General features: G+C 31.9%; 1 protein-coding gene across 3 annotated transcripts in view; it reads right to left on the bottom strand.

Moving 5' to 3' along the window:
- LOC123653619 (RNA-binding protein Musashi homolog Rbp6) overlaps positions 1 to 17,254 on the bottom strand; it is a 540,105-nt gene that overhangs the window by 241,390 nt on the left and 281,461 nt on the right. For all 3 annotated transcript variants that reach the window (XM_045589614.1, XM_045589616.1, XM_045589613.1), the window contains exon 5: positions 4,158 to 4,199. In XM_045589614.1, coding sequence (XP_045445570.1) covers positions 4,158 to 4,199 — 42 coding nt within the window. The remainder of the gene's footprint in view (positions 1 to 4,157; positions 4,200 to 17,254) is intronic.

Raw genomic sequence — 17,254 nt, 5'->3', positions numbered from 1 at the left:
GGTAGATGTTTAATTTTATAGTGACTTTGATTCATTTTATTTATAGATACGGACCGGTACTCTATAGACAGATCGATCAAGAAGGCCAAGCTCTATTAAACTATAATATTACCGTCGGTCGAGACTGTAAAGGGTATACCGGACACGCGATATATAAGCGTATGTGAGTGCTCACCACGCATTAGGAATAACATTTAAATTATTTATTTTATATGCTATGAAAACTTTTATACTCTATGAAAACTTTAAAATTGCTTTCTTCTGCAAAAGTTATATTGCGCTTATTAATTTCATATCAATTTCTGCACAGTAAAAATTATTAAAAAAATAATTAAATTATTTTACTACAATGATAATAGGTAATTAATTTTAATTATGTAAAATTTGAAATGAAAACTTCGAGCATACGAGTCAGTAATCGTTTCAAATAAATATGTAAGCGAAGGAAACGCTGACGCCTGCATTCTGCCGCGTCGGTGCGGAAACCGCGTCAATTAACTTGGCCGAAATGACATATTAGTCTTTGTTCCCGGTTTACTTCACCCTCTACCTATAACTACCAATAAAATTTGTAAGAAATTCCGCGTGCGGTAATAAATCTCTATAAAATAAAAATATTTTAAACGACTAGCTACCAATGCTATGCCATAAATATTTGAAATTTGTGTGGCGTAACAGCACAAAGTTATTGATTCGAATACATTTGCTAACGATGAAGTGGAATTTCTAATAAAAATAAAATTTAATATCACGTAGAATTCTACCAGATGTCGGACAATTAAATTCTGTGAATCGATCCTAAATTAAATAGATTCACTGCGAAAATAAAAAGTTTAGTGGCTGTCAATGTCAAATAAAGAAGATGAAAAAAGTTTTTTCTCTCAATTCCATTTTCATTCACGATTCTTCTTTCACAGTCTCTAAAAGTTTTCAAAATGAGAGGTTTTCGCGAGAGTCTCAATTATCGATAAGGACGATATTAAAAATTCGTTTGTTTTGTTCTTAGCTTGCGCCTGGGGAGAGGTGTCCCCTTTTTTCTATTGTTTGCGTAGGAAGGGAACCAGAAGCGGCGGCAAACGATAATCAGAAATTTGAATTTCGGTCGGCGAGTACTGACGGAATCATCCGATTTTGCGCATCGTTTATTATGGCGTATAATTAGGCAAAGAAAAAGTTATCTTTTCCATCCTTAAGAATACTGTTTACTTCATTCAACTGTCCGCGCTGCTTCGAACAAACTTTTGCATTTATTTCTCTATCGTAATTTAACTTCTGCAAAAGGTGTCTTGTCGGAGTGTCTTCAGACGGCGGACGAAGTCTGTATCGTAGTTGACAATCGATAGCCATTTCGTTATCATCGGAGGATCTATAGAACGTATGAATTTACATAGATAGTTGCCGTTTGGTAATACTATGATAAAGGAACATGCTCCAAATTTATTCGTGAGCATTATAGTGTACCTAACATGTATGAGGCAGTGCTCCCTTAATGTATTCATGTAATTCGCATAGCCGGCATCCCCTTTGACCGGCCACGCAACACCGCATGGCTTGCTCGGATAGAGTAATATAACGTCATGTTTTAAAACCATCCATCACGTTTAATGTCCATATAAAAGAAGTTACTAGTGTGCCGTCTCTTTCCGCCGTTTTTATAGATTTATAACATTTCGAGCAATAGTAATTAAGTAATTTCGTTAATATTTCCTTTATAACTTTCATTTAATAACGCCATGTTAATAATATATTCTCGTAAATATCGACCGTACATGATATCGTAGCCCTCAATGTAGGAAATTATACGTATTTCGTTTTAAATAAAGTTAGCATTGCAAACATTCTCCATAATGTACTCAAATTTGTTATCAATTGGCTGCACTCAATGCCAAACATACAAAAGAGGAATATTCTAACCGCACCAGTTCGAATAAAAGTCCAAGTACCGCTACTTGAATGTGAAAAACTAGCCGCGCTAGCGACGCGCGTCTGAAACCGATTTAAATTAAATGCGGTTGGCTCTTCTAGTAATATCTCACATTTGCTTAAATCTACAAAACCAGATTATGCTATCTCAAAACTGACCGTGTTTTTATCTAGCTTGGCTAAAAATAAAGTGAATTATTATTTATTGATCTTCAAGTTTTTATGTTTATCGATGGGAACCCCCTACATTCACAGTGTATTTATTTTTTTAAATGCAGATCTAACTATAAATGTTTCGTAATGTGTTTATGTAAATTATTTAAACGACATATTTAATACCCTAACATAAATTATATACTATTATATTATTACTATTCCTCAATAATTGTATATAAATAATTGTTGTTTCTTACCACCTTCACCAATCATTATTGTTTGGGTCTTTTGTAATACATAACTATTTCAATTATAACTACTCATTCTCGAGGCTGAAGTTTGGAATGTAATTGATGACTAGACAAACTGAACTGCATGTGTAGTTCAATCATAATTAGACCTGACGTCCGGAGATACTAACTCGTCTACCCAAGTATAACCATCATTGAAATATCAAAATTCATTACAAACAAAGTATTTCCTCGACTCGCAAAACCTAATATTGATTATTTTGAAGTAGGAAATTCGTCAAAACTTGATTGTCTGCAACGGAAATTGTGCACACCGTCGAGGAAACCTACGAATTTCGATTAAAATACGTTTGAAAATTGATGCAAGAATAAACAACTACCATGTAAATAATCAGTGTAGATTTAAATAAAAACACTTATATAAACCAATTCGATACAAAAAAAGGCATTTTTATATAAAATTAATATGTAGTAAAAATTATAATAAAAATTAATATAAGTATTAAATAAATTGACTACACTTAAAAACTATTGAATTCATTTTCCAACTTATTGTTTAAACAAAATATACTAATGTATTAAAACTGATAAATCAGCACAATATATCAGATAGGATAATTGTAGGCCAAGTTTTTTTTTTCTTTTTTATGAAATAGAACGTATTTAGTTGGAGCGAGTTGAGCAGTGGACTGTGGAATGCATCCCGTAAACCGTGTGGTGTTAATTCACGTTTTCTATCCACTGGGTGATATCGATCTTCAGGACGATATTTTTTTCTACAATACGGGTAAAGTTAATGGTTACACGGCAATTGACCGTGTCTCTTTGTATCTTGTGTGACTCTTTTGGGATGTACCAAATTAATTATTTCCAACTAAAACCAGAGTTTGTGAAAATTGTATACTACAAGCATTTTTGTAACTTGGATAAAGTCTTGTCTTCCATATTAAATAAAAAAAACAGCGAAAGTACTTGATCTAAATTCGCAATGGCGTAATAAAAGTTATAAAATATAAGATATGAATTTTATTAAATAAATAGAACATTTTGAAGCTTTGATCCTGTAGTCGAGAAGCCGTGCGTTACTATCAAACTTTGTCTCTATTTCTACTTTCATACATTTATTTTATTCGTTTAAGAACTGTCCAGCTTTCTATAAACTTTAAAATACTACTTCCTTGGTAAAAGAGTCTTGGAATCCGTTTCTAAACTAGTTATACTTTTTTTCCTTTTAATTGCGATCGCATTTTATAAAAAACTTTTTATTAAATATTTATAAGTTATAAGATTATGTTTTTTTTTATTGATTTTTTTTTCTGATGACTTTTTGATAATCAGATTTATTTCTAAGCTTTACTTGGGACAGGATTTTAAGTGCACAGGATATAAGCGATAAGAAAAGCCAAATAAAATGTACATTTATTTTAACAATACGAATAAAATGCTATTTGAGATTTGTTAATATAACGAGATAGAAATGGAGTGAATATGTAGTAACGCGTTTCAATCAGAGCGCGATAGAGTACGGACGGTCTCAAGATCATAGCCTGCATACTAAATTATTAGACCTTAGTTATTTATGCATCATGAGCCAACATCTTAATAGCAAGCGAGAGTTATGTCCAACCTAAAATAATATTTTGTGTAAATGTTTGAAAATAAACAAGCGGCGTCCGACCACGATGTTTTATAATCACAATATGTAGTAAGTTCACCGTTACGGGGTGCCCTTGCGGCAATTTAATGTTTGAATGGACTCAATAAAGCAAGGTTTAATTTTCAATTTATGTTCGACCGCAATCTGACGGATTGTTATCAAAGGCTTACCTTTGGATGTGCTCTTCTGGGAAAGGCCACTTTGGGGTCAATCTGGAAAACAAAATGTATCATTAGAAACTTAATATTAACATTGATATACCGATTTAAACTCATGTTAATTTGTTTTTGTAATGTAATTCTATTTGTCTAATACTGAAAATGTATTTATATGTAATTTCTTAATTTCACTTATTGTTCATAGGGTTATCACAAATTTACTTAATGTAATATTAACTCGTTAACGTTAAGAGCTTAAAATTTTTATAAAAAATATTAATTATCAAAAAATCAAATAATTAATATTGAACCAATTTATTAGTTGTTTAATGCTTAAAAATTTATTACTTAAAATTTAACAAGACAGTAGATTATTCTATAGAATAGTATAAAAGAAAAAAATTCATTAGCATCTAAAAGGAGTTTCAATACGTAATAAGCTACCTATGAAAATAATTTAACCACGTCAACAGCACTAAGGGGCCGGCTAGTTAATTTTAAGTTAATAACTCGAGCACGAAAAAAATCACTCAGGCGTTTCCGCCCCCAACTAATCATGGCCGCACGTCCGGGCGGGAAGAGCGCGCGATAAATTCGCATCGCCTGTGCGGCTGCACTGTCCATTCCTAAAATCCCGCCAGCAAAAAAGTATCGGACTGAAAATCCTCCACCGTGGTCCTGTCACCCGATTTCTCCTCTCGTCTTTTTCATGTAACCGAGCGCCACTATTTCATACGTGGCACTGTTTAAGCCCTCAGATTTTCTCCGGCAACGAACTGTCGCTTTGGTCTTTTTTCTCATATCTCGACGCGCCGTTGACCGTTATAAACGCAAAATATAAACCCAAAGAAGCTACCTTTGACATTTTTAGAGGTAAAACGTTTCATTTCCACTTATACTAGCCATTTTGCAGTCCGGTTTCTAAACTTTTTTTGTTGTTGCTAGTGTTAATATGCGATCAAAACGTTGTGATACCTGTGTTATTTTATATATAGCGTATTAGTTTACTCCTAAGTATATACAAATTTTGTATTTTAAATAAATATATATATAAAATGTTACATTATTTTATCACCACACATGTATAAACGACTATATTTCAGGATAAAACCTGTTTATTATTTATTATAACGTGAAGTCTTATGACCTTAAAAGAAGTCTGAAGCCTAAATCTGGGTATTATATTACAAAACATAAATAACTCAATTAGCTAGGCTTTAATTCATAAGTTAAACGATAATTTTAATTATAAAGTTGTTTAAACAGCTTTTTGTGCACTCCAAAAATATTTTACAATTCCATCTAAAATACACAATATTTTAAAACAAGGCATAATGAAGACATATATAAGAATGATAAATTTACAAAATGGGTATATACGTTCACACCTCAATGCAGCAGGAAGACATAGATTTAATGATCAATATGATGAAATTCGACAAAGACCGTAGAAGGTATGATTTTAACTAGTGTTCGCAGATATTATGACGTAACAGTGAAACTACATACATCTGCCTGCGTCTGCATAGCTTTGGTATACGACAAACGAATGGTAACGAGATTGTTGTCTAACAAGTTTTCCAAAACACTTAAACGTATTCGTATTGGATGCAGAGCCGTTGGCATCCACGTCTGCGTAATTGCGAACCAAGCGTGAGAGAATAATTTAAAAGATTTTGCCCAAGAGGATTGCATTATTACAATATCAGAGAAACGGCTTTACAGCGTCATTCATACATTCTTAATTATTTAATTATCTTTTGAGTGCGCTACGGAATAACGCAGCTGCAGAAAATCCAGTATAATTTGATTAAATTGGATTTTCACCCGGGAGAATATTCATTTTTATAACGATATTGTAATTAGGCATGAAGAAGGATAACGAACGGTTCTACACTTGGGTCCGGCGAAGTAATTCTTTTATGCTCTTTATAATAAAGTAAAACTATTTGTAACCTTTTAAGCTTCTCACGCAAGCAATTTTGTAAATGTTATAAAATGACCACGAAAGTATACAGAGCAAGCAGAAAAATCATAAAACCCCAGATGGTGGCGCTAAAGCGATTAAGCGGGTCGATGATAAATTTTAACGAGTTATTTTAATGGAAGCGATCGCAGTCAGTGGCCAGTCCGGCAGCCTCTGTCGATAGAAAAATAAAACAAACCACCGAAAGACTGCTCCGTCCGTGATTTCAAGCACTTTTATTTTAAGATACTTCTCCAAAGTTGATGCTAACAATATTAACATTAAACAACTTAAACATTGACAGAAAACATTTTATTAAGAAACAAAAACTGGTGTTGTTTTTAAGTAAATATTTGTACATTATTAAACAATTTGTTTTTGATATATATTGGTTATTAAAATGCAGCTTACCATGAAAAAATTTCATATTTTAATTCAAGTGATATTTAAAAACAACCTAGTCAAAAAACCAAAGCCACGTAAAACTGACAGCGAAACGTCGATATCATACGAATGTGACATTTTGATATGGGACCATTTGCGTGATTACAATCGACGCAGTGGCGCACCCTCCTTAGTCGGTCTCCCCCTTCCTACAACTTCCCTTGCGATAAAGATTGACATCGTCGCTTTAAGTTTCAAATTATCCTAAGACAAGTTTGAAGCAGTAATGAAAATCGTACCTTAATTCTTACGCATTACAAACTAGTTTCCCCGAGAAATTTTTAGCGTGTCATCGCAAGAAAAGATTGCAGGAGAAAGCACATTAGTGGGATATCACTGTTGGTTGAAAAAGAACGTGTAGGTTTATATACTCGTGCGATCGCTTTGACGTAAAGTCGATTACGTTAAATTTTATATTGAGTAAATAGTCTAATACACGACAATATACAATGTCTTCTGTAGTTCCATGCATTGTTCAATGTATTTTTAAGATAATAACGTTTTGGTGCTTGCAGAGGGATTAATGAAAAAAATTCTTTTGACTTTGTAAATATTATAATATTATTTGAATGAGGTCATATATTCCATCTTTGTACCTTAAAATTTTAAGAAAAAAAAAACAAATATAACTTTTCTCTGTATAGCAGTATAGCATAGAATAATAAAATGCCTAATTATATGTGATTTTAAATGGCCTAGTATTTTAAATATACTATTATACGAATTTAAAAAGGAAAAGGAAAAAAATAATCGGAGTGGAGATATTTGGACTCGAACCGGAGTTTTCTGGTTTCGGGACCGTCCAATTTCCCACCTGACCTATTATAACCTTGTAGATGGTGTCGAAATTTACCTTCGTATTCTAATGATAATTCAGTAGTTTTTCATTGCTTGAAAAAACAATTAAACGACTTTTTCTAAAAATGAATCATAGCTAGATCGATTTATCGCCCCAAAAACCCCCTGCGTACTAAATTTCATGAAAATCGTTTAAGCCGTTTCCGAGATTCAGATTATATATATAATCTCGCTCACTATAGCTTACTTACAGGTATTCGATTGACCTTTTTATGTAAGTTTTCATAATAAGTAAAATTTATACGAATGCATAGCTTAAAATTATTTAGTATGGAGTAAAGAAACATGCAGTCACTATTTCGAAGAGATATCTGGATAATGCCCATTGTAACAGCGAGTAGGATTACTATCTGAACCTCGGTGTCGATTCAGTTACACCTAAGCATTTGAACACGGCACAAATGGATTCAATGATCTTGTAGATGCGCGTATGGACGCCACTTGATCCCAGTACGCTTTATATAATAGAGATTCTCAATCAAGTAACCGATAACAACATCGGAGTGTCCGGTCGAATAAATTCTTATTTCAAATATATACTATTTATGATATTTAAGATTAATATCGAGTAACGTGAAGCTTGGCGATCGGCAGAAAAGATTGTCTGACTAAAATATTATTATTTATATTGCATCCTATTTTAAATATATTGTTCCATTTTGATAACAAAGACAAAAAGGATAAATTTTTTGTTGTTCAATAAATTTCGGTATTGATGAAATTTTAATTGAAAATTATTTACAAGTACCCTCACGCCGATATAGGGTTAAGAAAGTTTTATGAAATCCACTTAATATTGTAACTGAATTTATTTACGTGCATACACCTAAGTGTCACGCCGCGTTAAGTGGGCACCGCATCATTTGCTGTTCAGTCGGCGACGCGGTCTCTAACTCTCCTAATTGGAACGAATTTGGCTGCAGGTGCACGGTGCAATACTAGAGTTGGCTCAAGATTAGGAGCGAGCTATTGCAAGTATATTTGGACCGTTTCGACTGAAATATTTGATGTGCAACGCGCGACTTGCGGCTCTGCACCACTCGGTTTTACTCCCGCCAGCATCAACGTGTGCACTCGCTATAACTAGAATTAAATTAAGAACAATATTTACTCTCCTTTGCTAAGATATATGAAATTGCGTAGTTAAGCTAGAGTTAATGTTTAGTGGCGACTTATGTATACACATTCTTAGAATAAGTTGGTAGATGTTTAACGTTAGCTTTGCCTTAATTTAAGCGCTTCTTAAAAAGCAATTATACTTCAAGTGCTGTTCTCGAGAGAATACCGTGAAATAAAGACAAAATATAATCGAAATACTCTTATTTTAATTGCTACAGCTTTTTGACATTCAATAAAGAAATATGCAAACAAACTGCGACACGATCGGAAAACACTTGACACAGATTGTTTATAAAGTAGGGTTTGCTTTTACGCCCACGGAGAAATGCCATAATGAAACCTCGCTTGGGAGGCTCGACAAACGTCATTACTAGGGCACGCATAAATATGCAAGGCAGGTAACGCACATTTTCATGCGACGTCGCAAGAATTTTATCGTTCGTATAATTCTCTGTGAAAAAAAGGGAATCTCTACTGTGTAATGCGGGACAGACGATCGCGTGGGAACCAACACACTGCCCCTTCTCAGGCCTACCTCTCACCTAAGTGCAGCCGAAAGATGTTTCCTTCACTTTGTAAGATATTGCTTTTCCCTTAATTGTATTGCCAAAATTCCAAATAGTGGAATAAAATGTTACCCAAAACCCTTATTCACACATGAAATGTTATACTTTAGTGATTTTAGTTCTTTTATAACCAACTTCCAAAAAAGGAAATGTATGTAAATGTATTTTTTTTTATGAATGTTACTTATGAACTTTTTACTTCATGACCAACCAACAAGAGATGGACCGATTTCAAGAAAGGCTTTTTTAATAGAAAGGTGGTATGTGTCATTTAGTCCCACTTAAATTCATTTGAGATCTAACAACTACTTTTCGAGTTATACCTAATAATGCGTTTTTAATTAACTATTTTTTCGTCGACCGTGTATTATACCGCATAACTTTTTACTGGGTGTACTGATTTTGATGATTTTTAATTTAATCGAAAGCTGATGTTTATCATGTGGTAACATTTAAATTTCATCGAGATCTGGTAACAACTTTTTGAGTAATCTTTGGTAACGCGTATTTACTTGACTATTTTTTCGTCTACCTACGTTGTATTACTTGTCGATGTAATTGAAGTTGGTTTTTTTCGTTTTTTTTTTTATTTGGAGAAGACGAACAAAAACCAAAAATTTATTTTGAAGCTTTATATCATTTATAATAGACTAAAGAATTTACGGGATAAATCAAGTTTCGAAGTTAAATATAGAGATTCTGATTGCACAAACGCTGGTGGTACATTGTGGCAAGCAGTCTCATGAGACAATGGTTACGTACTGTTTGTTCTCTATAGCCTAACTATTAGACTGAAACGTTTATAGCGTAGTCTGTTAATCTCTGACCGGAGTAATAAAACCTCGATTCTTCTGTTAGCTTGAATATTAATATATCATCTTATTTCTTACCCTTGTTGTATGTAATATTATATTTAGAATTTTGATTAGATACATCTTATGGCAGACTTTCATTTTTACTCGTATTTAGTAGAAAGGTTGTGAGGAAATAAGAATAATAAGAATAATAATATAAGATATAATCTAAATAAGATTAAAAAAATATATTAGATAAAAAAAGTAAGACAATCAATCACAACTATAATAAGCAACGTAGATATTAGTACACACCAAAAGAAGAATTCTTAGATATAAAATTGAAAGTCCGCCCTTTGTAACTAATGAATATATTGTTGATATTTTTTCTTTCTTTGCTATGTATTTTTTCTGTTTTTGGTGTACAATAAAGTGTATTGTTATTGTTGTTATTGTTATTGATAGTCTATGATGCAGGAAATGATGGAGGACAGAATCTGTTTAACTTCATGACTAAAAACAGTAATAATTATAATTAATTTGGTATTAGATAATCCCAAAACATTTAAGATATAATAACTTTATACCTGATTAACTTTAGGCTCAAGTCTTCTCATAGAAAGTGTTGTAATACAAAGTAATCCAGTTTCCGAGAATATTTTAACAATCTCCATATTCATCACTAGTTGGTAAGAAACCAAGCTTCTAGTTACAAGTTATAGATCGAATTATAACTTCACCTGGCGTTAAAGTAAATCTGGAAATGAATCTCGTTATGACTATGAAATATGAGTCGAAAAAATCAATATATAATAACATTTATTTATTTAACTAGCTCTAAGCCCGTGATTTCGTCTGCGTGGAATTTAAATAGTTATTATTCAGTTCGCAGAGTTGTAAAATAAGAAAAAGCTAAAATAAAAGTAGCCTAAGTTATTTCTTATTATATCAGCTCAGATTAGCCGGAACAAACAGACAGACAGACAGACAAAAATTGTAAAAAATGTTATTTTGGTATATGTACCTTGTATACATCCATACATATGCATTTAGTAAAAAGTGGTTATTTTAATATTATAAAAAGACACTGCAATTTCATTTATTTTGTAGATAAGAACCACCAACAGAATTGCATGCTTAAAAAAATTACAATCAGTTATGCCAAGGTATTATATATACATATAATTCCTCTTAAATGTAGTTACAGCGAGCGCTTTAGACAATTAAGTCTGCCTATTCAAAAAAATTTGAACATTCAGGATTTAAACAAAAAATACATACAAAATAAAGAACTAAATAACTATTACTGTTGTAAATTAATATTAGTGCTGCATATCTTTTGAATTGAGGAATCAAATTACTATAATAGTTTCTTTTCAAATATCGCTAATAATTTTATAATATACTAGACCAGTATAAAAAAAATACAAACTGGCATAAAAATAACCTTACAATTTACCAAAACTGACATATTAATAAGATAAAGTTTAATGAATAATTATGTCATTTGCAGACTATATAAAGTTTTATATTGATCAAAATTCATGTTTTAGTTACTGTGTAATATACGAGTATATAAAGTTGTGTAGTTGACAAACGACAGAGATGGGTACCGGCAAATAATTTGCCAAATAAAGAAACGACGTAAGTACAAGAATGTAGGACTTTAAAAGATTATTTTTATTAGCTTTTGATATCGTATACATTTTTTCTAAAATATAAAATTCTCGTGTCGCTGTGTTTGTTAGGAAACTCCTCCGAAAGGGTAGGAACAATTTTATGAAATTTTTTGTACGTATCGGGTAGGTCTTAGAATCGACCAACGTTTATTTTTCAAACTCCTAAATAAGGGTGACCGACCCTTAAATATTTTTTTTTATTTAATTGTCATTTTTTTATTTTTATATTATTTTGATTTGGCATTAAAAAATACACACAATTCTAAATTTACATCTTTTTACCACCAATCCCTATTTTTTAATAGCGTTTAGTGGCAAGACAACGTTTGCATAGGAAGTAGTAACAAATGTACATAAAATCAAAAAAGGAACTTTGTATTCAAAACAAATATTATTTTTTTTGGCCGTTGAGTGGGAGGCGTATATTTATTTATTTTTGTTTAATAGGACCAAATTACAATAACATATTATGTATATACGAAAAGTGATTTATTTATGTTAATATTGTAGTATTTGTAGCTTAAACATAAACTGAATTTAGATCAACTTTATATATCCATACATTTGAAACGTTATGAATAAATACCATAATTTGAATAGCGGTATATCATGCAAGACTTCCGTCATCAGTTCCTTACACGAAATATTTAGTACGGCAACATTTGCATAAACAACAAATCGACAAACTCTATTCACGAATCAGATATTTGGGCATTTTCGCAAATATAATACTTGATGTTTTATTTTACTAAACTTCAACGCGACTGAATAAAAATATTTAATACAATTTATCAAATAAAAGAAATTCTATAAATAAAAAGAAACAATAAAGGATTTGAATCTGATTTGATAAGAATATCGTAGTAGGTACTAATAAATGTAAATATTTCTAAATAGATAGTAACGGATACGGATTCCACGGCAATTCATTAGTCGCCTTCACTTTGAAAAATTACTATTTGCTTATCCTATCTAGCAAATGTTCGTGATCCACGACTAGAAGTACGGTCAGACATCCGGCGCAGATATTTGCAGTCAAAACAGACTTAGGGCGCTTCGTGCACTCTGCGCATGTCACTCCGTTTCTGTATTATTTATTAACTCCAACGAGCTTCCGATGTTACTTTATTCCATTGTGCAACTGTATCCACGCCGGTTTCTGATGTCCGAGCTCGGGAAGTTTGCTCCAAACGACTATGAGAAACTTTTCGTGCATAGAATGAATACGTCTGTCACCCAAACGTAGACATTGAGGGAAAATAGTTAATAATGTGTAAATAAAAATAATATATTATATTTCAGCTGTATAATGAATGAGTTTTATTACTTAACCACATTAAACATTATCTTTTCCTACAGTTGTCTAACGAACATGCGAATATTTTTACAGTTGCGTGGAGTGTGGAGGACATGACAAAACTAATTTTCATTATGTATTCAAAATAGGAATGATAAAGTTTTTTTTTTTTTTTTTGGATGAGACAAATCGAATTATTTGACTGATGTTTAACAAAATACTATAAAATAGAGATAATAATAGAGGTAAATAACTTTGCTTTCGATAAATCAAACATCAAAAATAATTGTGTTAAAGATAAATACGTATAAAATTAGAAAATCATTTTTAAAAATAGAACATTATTTAAATTTTTACATTTTATGAGATAGAAGATGGACAAAATACGGCGAAGATTGATTCGTTTTGAATTAATCGTTTAAACATTTTTTGTTAAACTTTTAACGTGTCAACAAGATTTTAAAAAATGTGTATATTTATATAGCGAAAATAGTTTTAAGTATTCTCAAATTTAAACAGAAAGACCACAGCCATGCACTATTTCGATACATCGAAAGAGATGTGTCTGATGCATTCGATGTATCTTATCGTATATTAAAACATTGATGTTTAAATTACGTTTATGTACATGCATATATATATATAGAGCAACGTTACTTTTAATAATATTTCAGTGTTTTTCAATATTCTATCACATCTTTTTACTGAATTTTTCTTTTTGTATTGTATGTTTAGAGTCCCAGAAACGTTTTAATATGACCTGACTGTGTATTTCTTTTTTTTTTTGTAAAAACTTTTTTTTGTAAAAAGTCAGATTCATTAGCAATTTCATTTTATGGTGTCAATTTTTTCAGCCTTTATTTGTATTACTACCTACTTGTAAATTTAAATTTAGATTCTATTGAAAATAGACAAACTAGTCTTGTTTAATATTAATTTATGTAACATAAGATGAAAAGTGCATATGTTTTAAGCCGCACTTCTAAATAACAAAAATTGACATTTGTTCGTAGATTTACATCTTTATTGTTACAAGTGTGTGATATAAAAGCAGACGCAATCAAAACTTGTCTGCGTTTGAGAACGCTGCGATGTTATTGGGAGACTCCTTGGTAGTAAAGGACTCTATATTAAGCATTCCTGTCCCCCAATCTCTTCAGGTGGGCGCGGGACATACGCTCAACTTCAACATATTATTTTGGGGCTGTATGCAAAGCATTTGTTTTTCTTCTACATCTTCTAATATACAAATATTTCATTCCTTTATTAAATTTCTTGCAAGCTGTGCTTACTTTTTTAAATTTAATATTTTATAAAAAAAAAATACACAAAAGAGGTTTTTTATTTTTTAAGTTAAAGTAATATTCATCAATTGTGTTTTATGGCAAAATACAACTCAAACAACAATTTATTTTTTAAAAGAATGTTCGTTAAACTCCGCTTTGAAATGTTCATCATTAATGAACTCGTTATAACGTTAATTGTTGCCAAAATCAGCCGAGGCATGGCATTAAAACGACATTAAAAATGTACGTATACCATTTAAAGATTCCCATTTCGCGGTAGTCGCGTGCGGCCGATTTACGAAAGCTACTGGCCCCGTGCCCGTTAAAGCAGATTACGCCCGAAAAAAAATCAACAGCTCTTGGCGTTATGAGTTAATTTTGGAAGAATAACGCGGGCGTCGGTTAGTGTTTCCCTTTATTTGGTGTTCCGGCCGCTCGGTTTATTTACACGGGTAATCCAGCGTAAAAACACGTCTAGTCTACATTATGTAGTGGTACCACAAATGTGTGTTGTTTACTATATTGCCCGGACGTAATTGTCGGACGATAAAAATCACTTAGTGTTTTCGTAATAACCCCTAGACTTAACCACCAGCTATGGAATGTAGGTTAGTAAATACCAGAACAGACGAAAGTCACCGATGCGAGTAATATGTATGCACACAACGTATATTTGGCAATTAAAGCGCCAAATGTAGATAATTTCGACGCGTTGGCGCAGCGGCCACAGCACTAACTGTTGCGCTAGCAGTCGCGGGTAGATCCCCGCTCACTACAAACATTTGTATTGGCCATATAGATGTTTATCGTGGTCTGGGCGTTTGTGCTTGTGTATTGTGTGTTTCCGGATCCCCGTCACAGGAGAAAAGTTTATTTATTTATTTAATATTCTTTCCTTTCTATTTTATAAATAAACGCCTCACATGCAACTAAACTTAACTAAACTTAACATTGGATTGGATTTGTTTTTAACGACTAGGCTTTTTAATTTTATTTTTTAATTTTAAATAAAGAATAATTTAAAAAAAATGTAATAAACAAATTTATAAAGTATATTTAATAAAATGTTAATATTGTGTAGAGCGCGTGATCCTAACTAGAGTCACGAGATTTAAATCCAGAGGACTTTTAGTTTTTAAGTGCTTCGTTTGTGTTTGTAATTCATATAGTGTTTTGAGGTAAAGGCAAACAACGTAGTGCAACTTAGATGTTAGGCGAAATTTCAGTACACTTGTATGCGCCATCCATCCAGTATGGAAAATTATGAACGATTAATCTCTTGTCAGTAATGGAATATTTACCAACTTTTTTTTATTATTTGTTTATTTCAAATGATTCAAATTTTATTTACGAAATTTAAAAAAAAAGCTTTTTTAAAAACAATTTCCAACCTTGATTTTTTTAAGCACGGAATAATTTAAATAAGTCGATAAGAGAGAAAAAATTAAGGCATCTGCGTAGCGAGCGCTGGTCTCCGACGTGTTTACAAGTTATGCAATAATTCAAATATGTACTACAGCAAATTTATGCAGCTGCACGGTAACATACTTCAATGGCTGCATTGAAAAGCATTTTATTTTCATGGACGTCGGCGACTACTACCTACCTAGCTCATATTTTCGAATTCAGGCAGAGAACGCGAAACGTGTTAGGTGGCAATATGAATTTATGATCATGGCAAATTAAATGCGTTAAAGTCGAACGTGATTCGGCGAAATACGCATCGGAATTTAATTAAGCGCTTTTTACACTTGACTGCCCAATGCGGGTTTCGCCGCGTGGCTGAGTACTTACGATGTACAGTCGCGTCGCTTTTTTTAATCACACACGTACGTGTAAATATTAAATTTCATAGGCATCGGACTGTTGGAATTTTTATATTTTTTCAAGGCAAACATTAAATCGTTCTTGAGTTGGTCATTTTTTTTCTACATATAAAAGTTTAAACATCAAAATCACTCCCGAAAAAAGCGATTTTTCGAATTCAGACGTAAAGAAAAATAATTCTATTTAAAATTGCTAATATTTTATAGCCGTAGCTACATGACAAAATATTCTCATTATATTTTTGAATTCCACAAAAATAATAACAACATAACATAAAATAACAATAAACTTTATTGTTCACCAAAATAGAAATAATACATATCAGATTGATTTTAACAGAGTATCATAACGTACAAAGGCGGCCTTATCGCTATATGTAATACTTCGTTCAAAAGATTAGTTTTTTTCTGATTCAAAATTAAACTTACATCTAGCCGCAAAGGTATTCACAAAACACATTTTAATGAAAAAATTAAACCTTTGTTTTTAAATAAAAGAATGCGATTCATTATAGTAACTTTTATGTTGTCTCGTTAGGTCTTAGCAGATGAAATTTAAGAGTCATCTCAGAGTGGCTGTTTCACAAAAGAGAGTCACGAAGATCTACGAAGAGCGGGCAAAAAGAGAGGAAAAGGGATTTTTAATTGGCCTCGAAATAATAGTCCATACAACTAACGAATGGTAATCTTTTTTCACGACACTGTTTGTTGCTGACTTATTAAAATCGAGTCTTTTCTTAAGTAAAATCGTTTTTATAATTAGCTTGTACAAATAAAACTTTTACCAAACAAATAAGCTGTAGGGTTGCGATGCGCAATATATTACGACATGTTGACAATTACAATTGATATATTTAACATAGTGTTTAATTTAATTGTTAGTTCATATCGAAATTATTTCTACAACTTCATTAGTTTTGGTCTACACTGCATGTGAATTTAACAGATTTATGGCTAGACTCTTATTAGTGAGAAACAAATATAATATTTTATGACAACGTTAATTGTGGAGTGTGATAAAAAGTATTTAAGTTTAATAGAACTAAAAGTAATTAAATAAATAAATTATATACATACATAATAATTGAAGAAATATTTTTTTTTTTTATGTCAATAGGTCGGCAAACAAGCGTACGGCTCACCTGATGGTAAGCGATTACCGTAGCTTATAGACACCTGCAACACCAGAAGCATCGCAAGCGCGTTGCCGACCCAATCCCCAATCCCCCCAGGAATATTGTATGGTAGCTTAACAAAAAAACACCATTAAACAA

This window comes from Melitaea cinxia, chromosome 5 (assembly GCF_905220565.1).
Source record: "Melitaea cinxia chromosome 5, ilMelCinx1.1, whole genome shotgun sequence".
NCBI lineage: Eukaryota > Metazoa > Arthropoda > Insecta > Lepidoptera > Nymphalidae > Melitaea > Melitaea cinxia.
The sequence above is the reverse complement of the archived record's forward strand: the minus strand, read 5'-3'. Positions and strand labels throughout refer to the sequence as shown.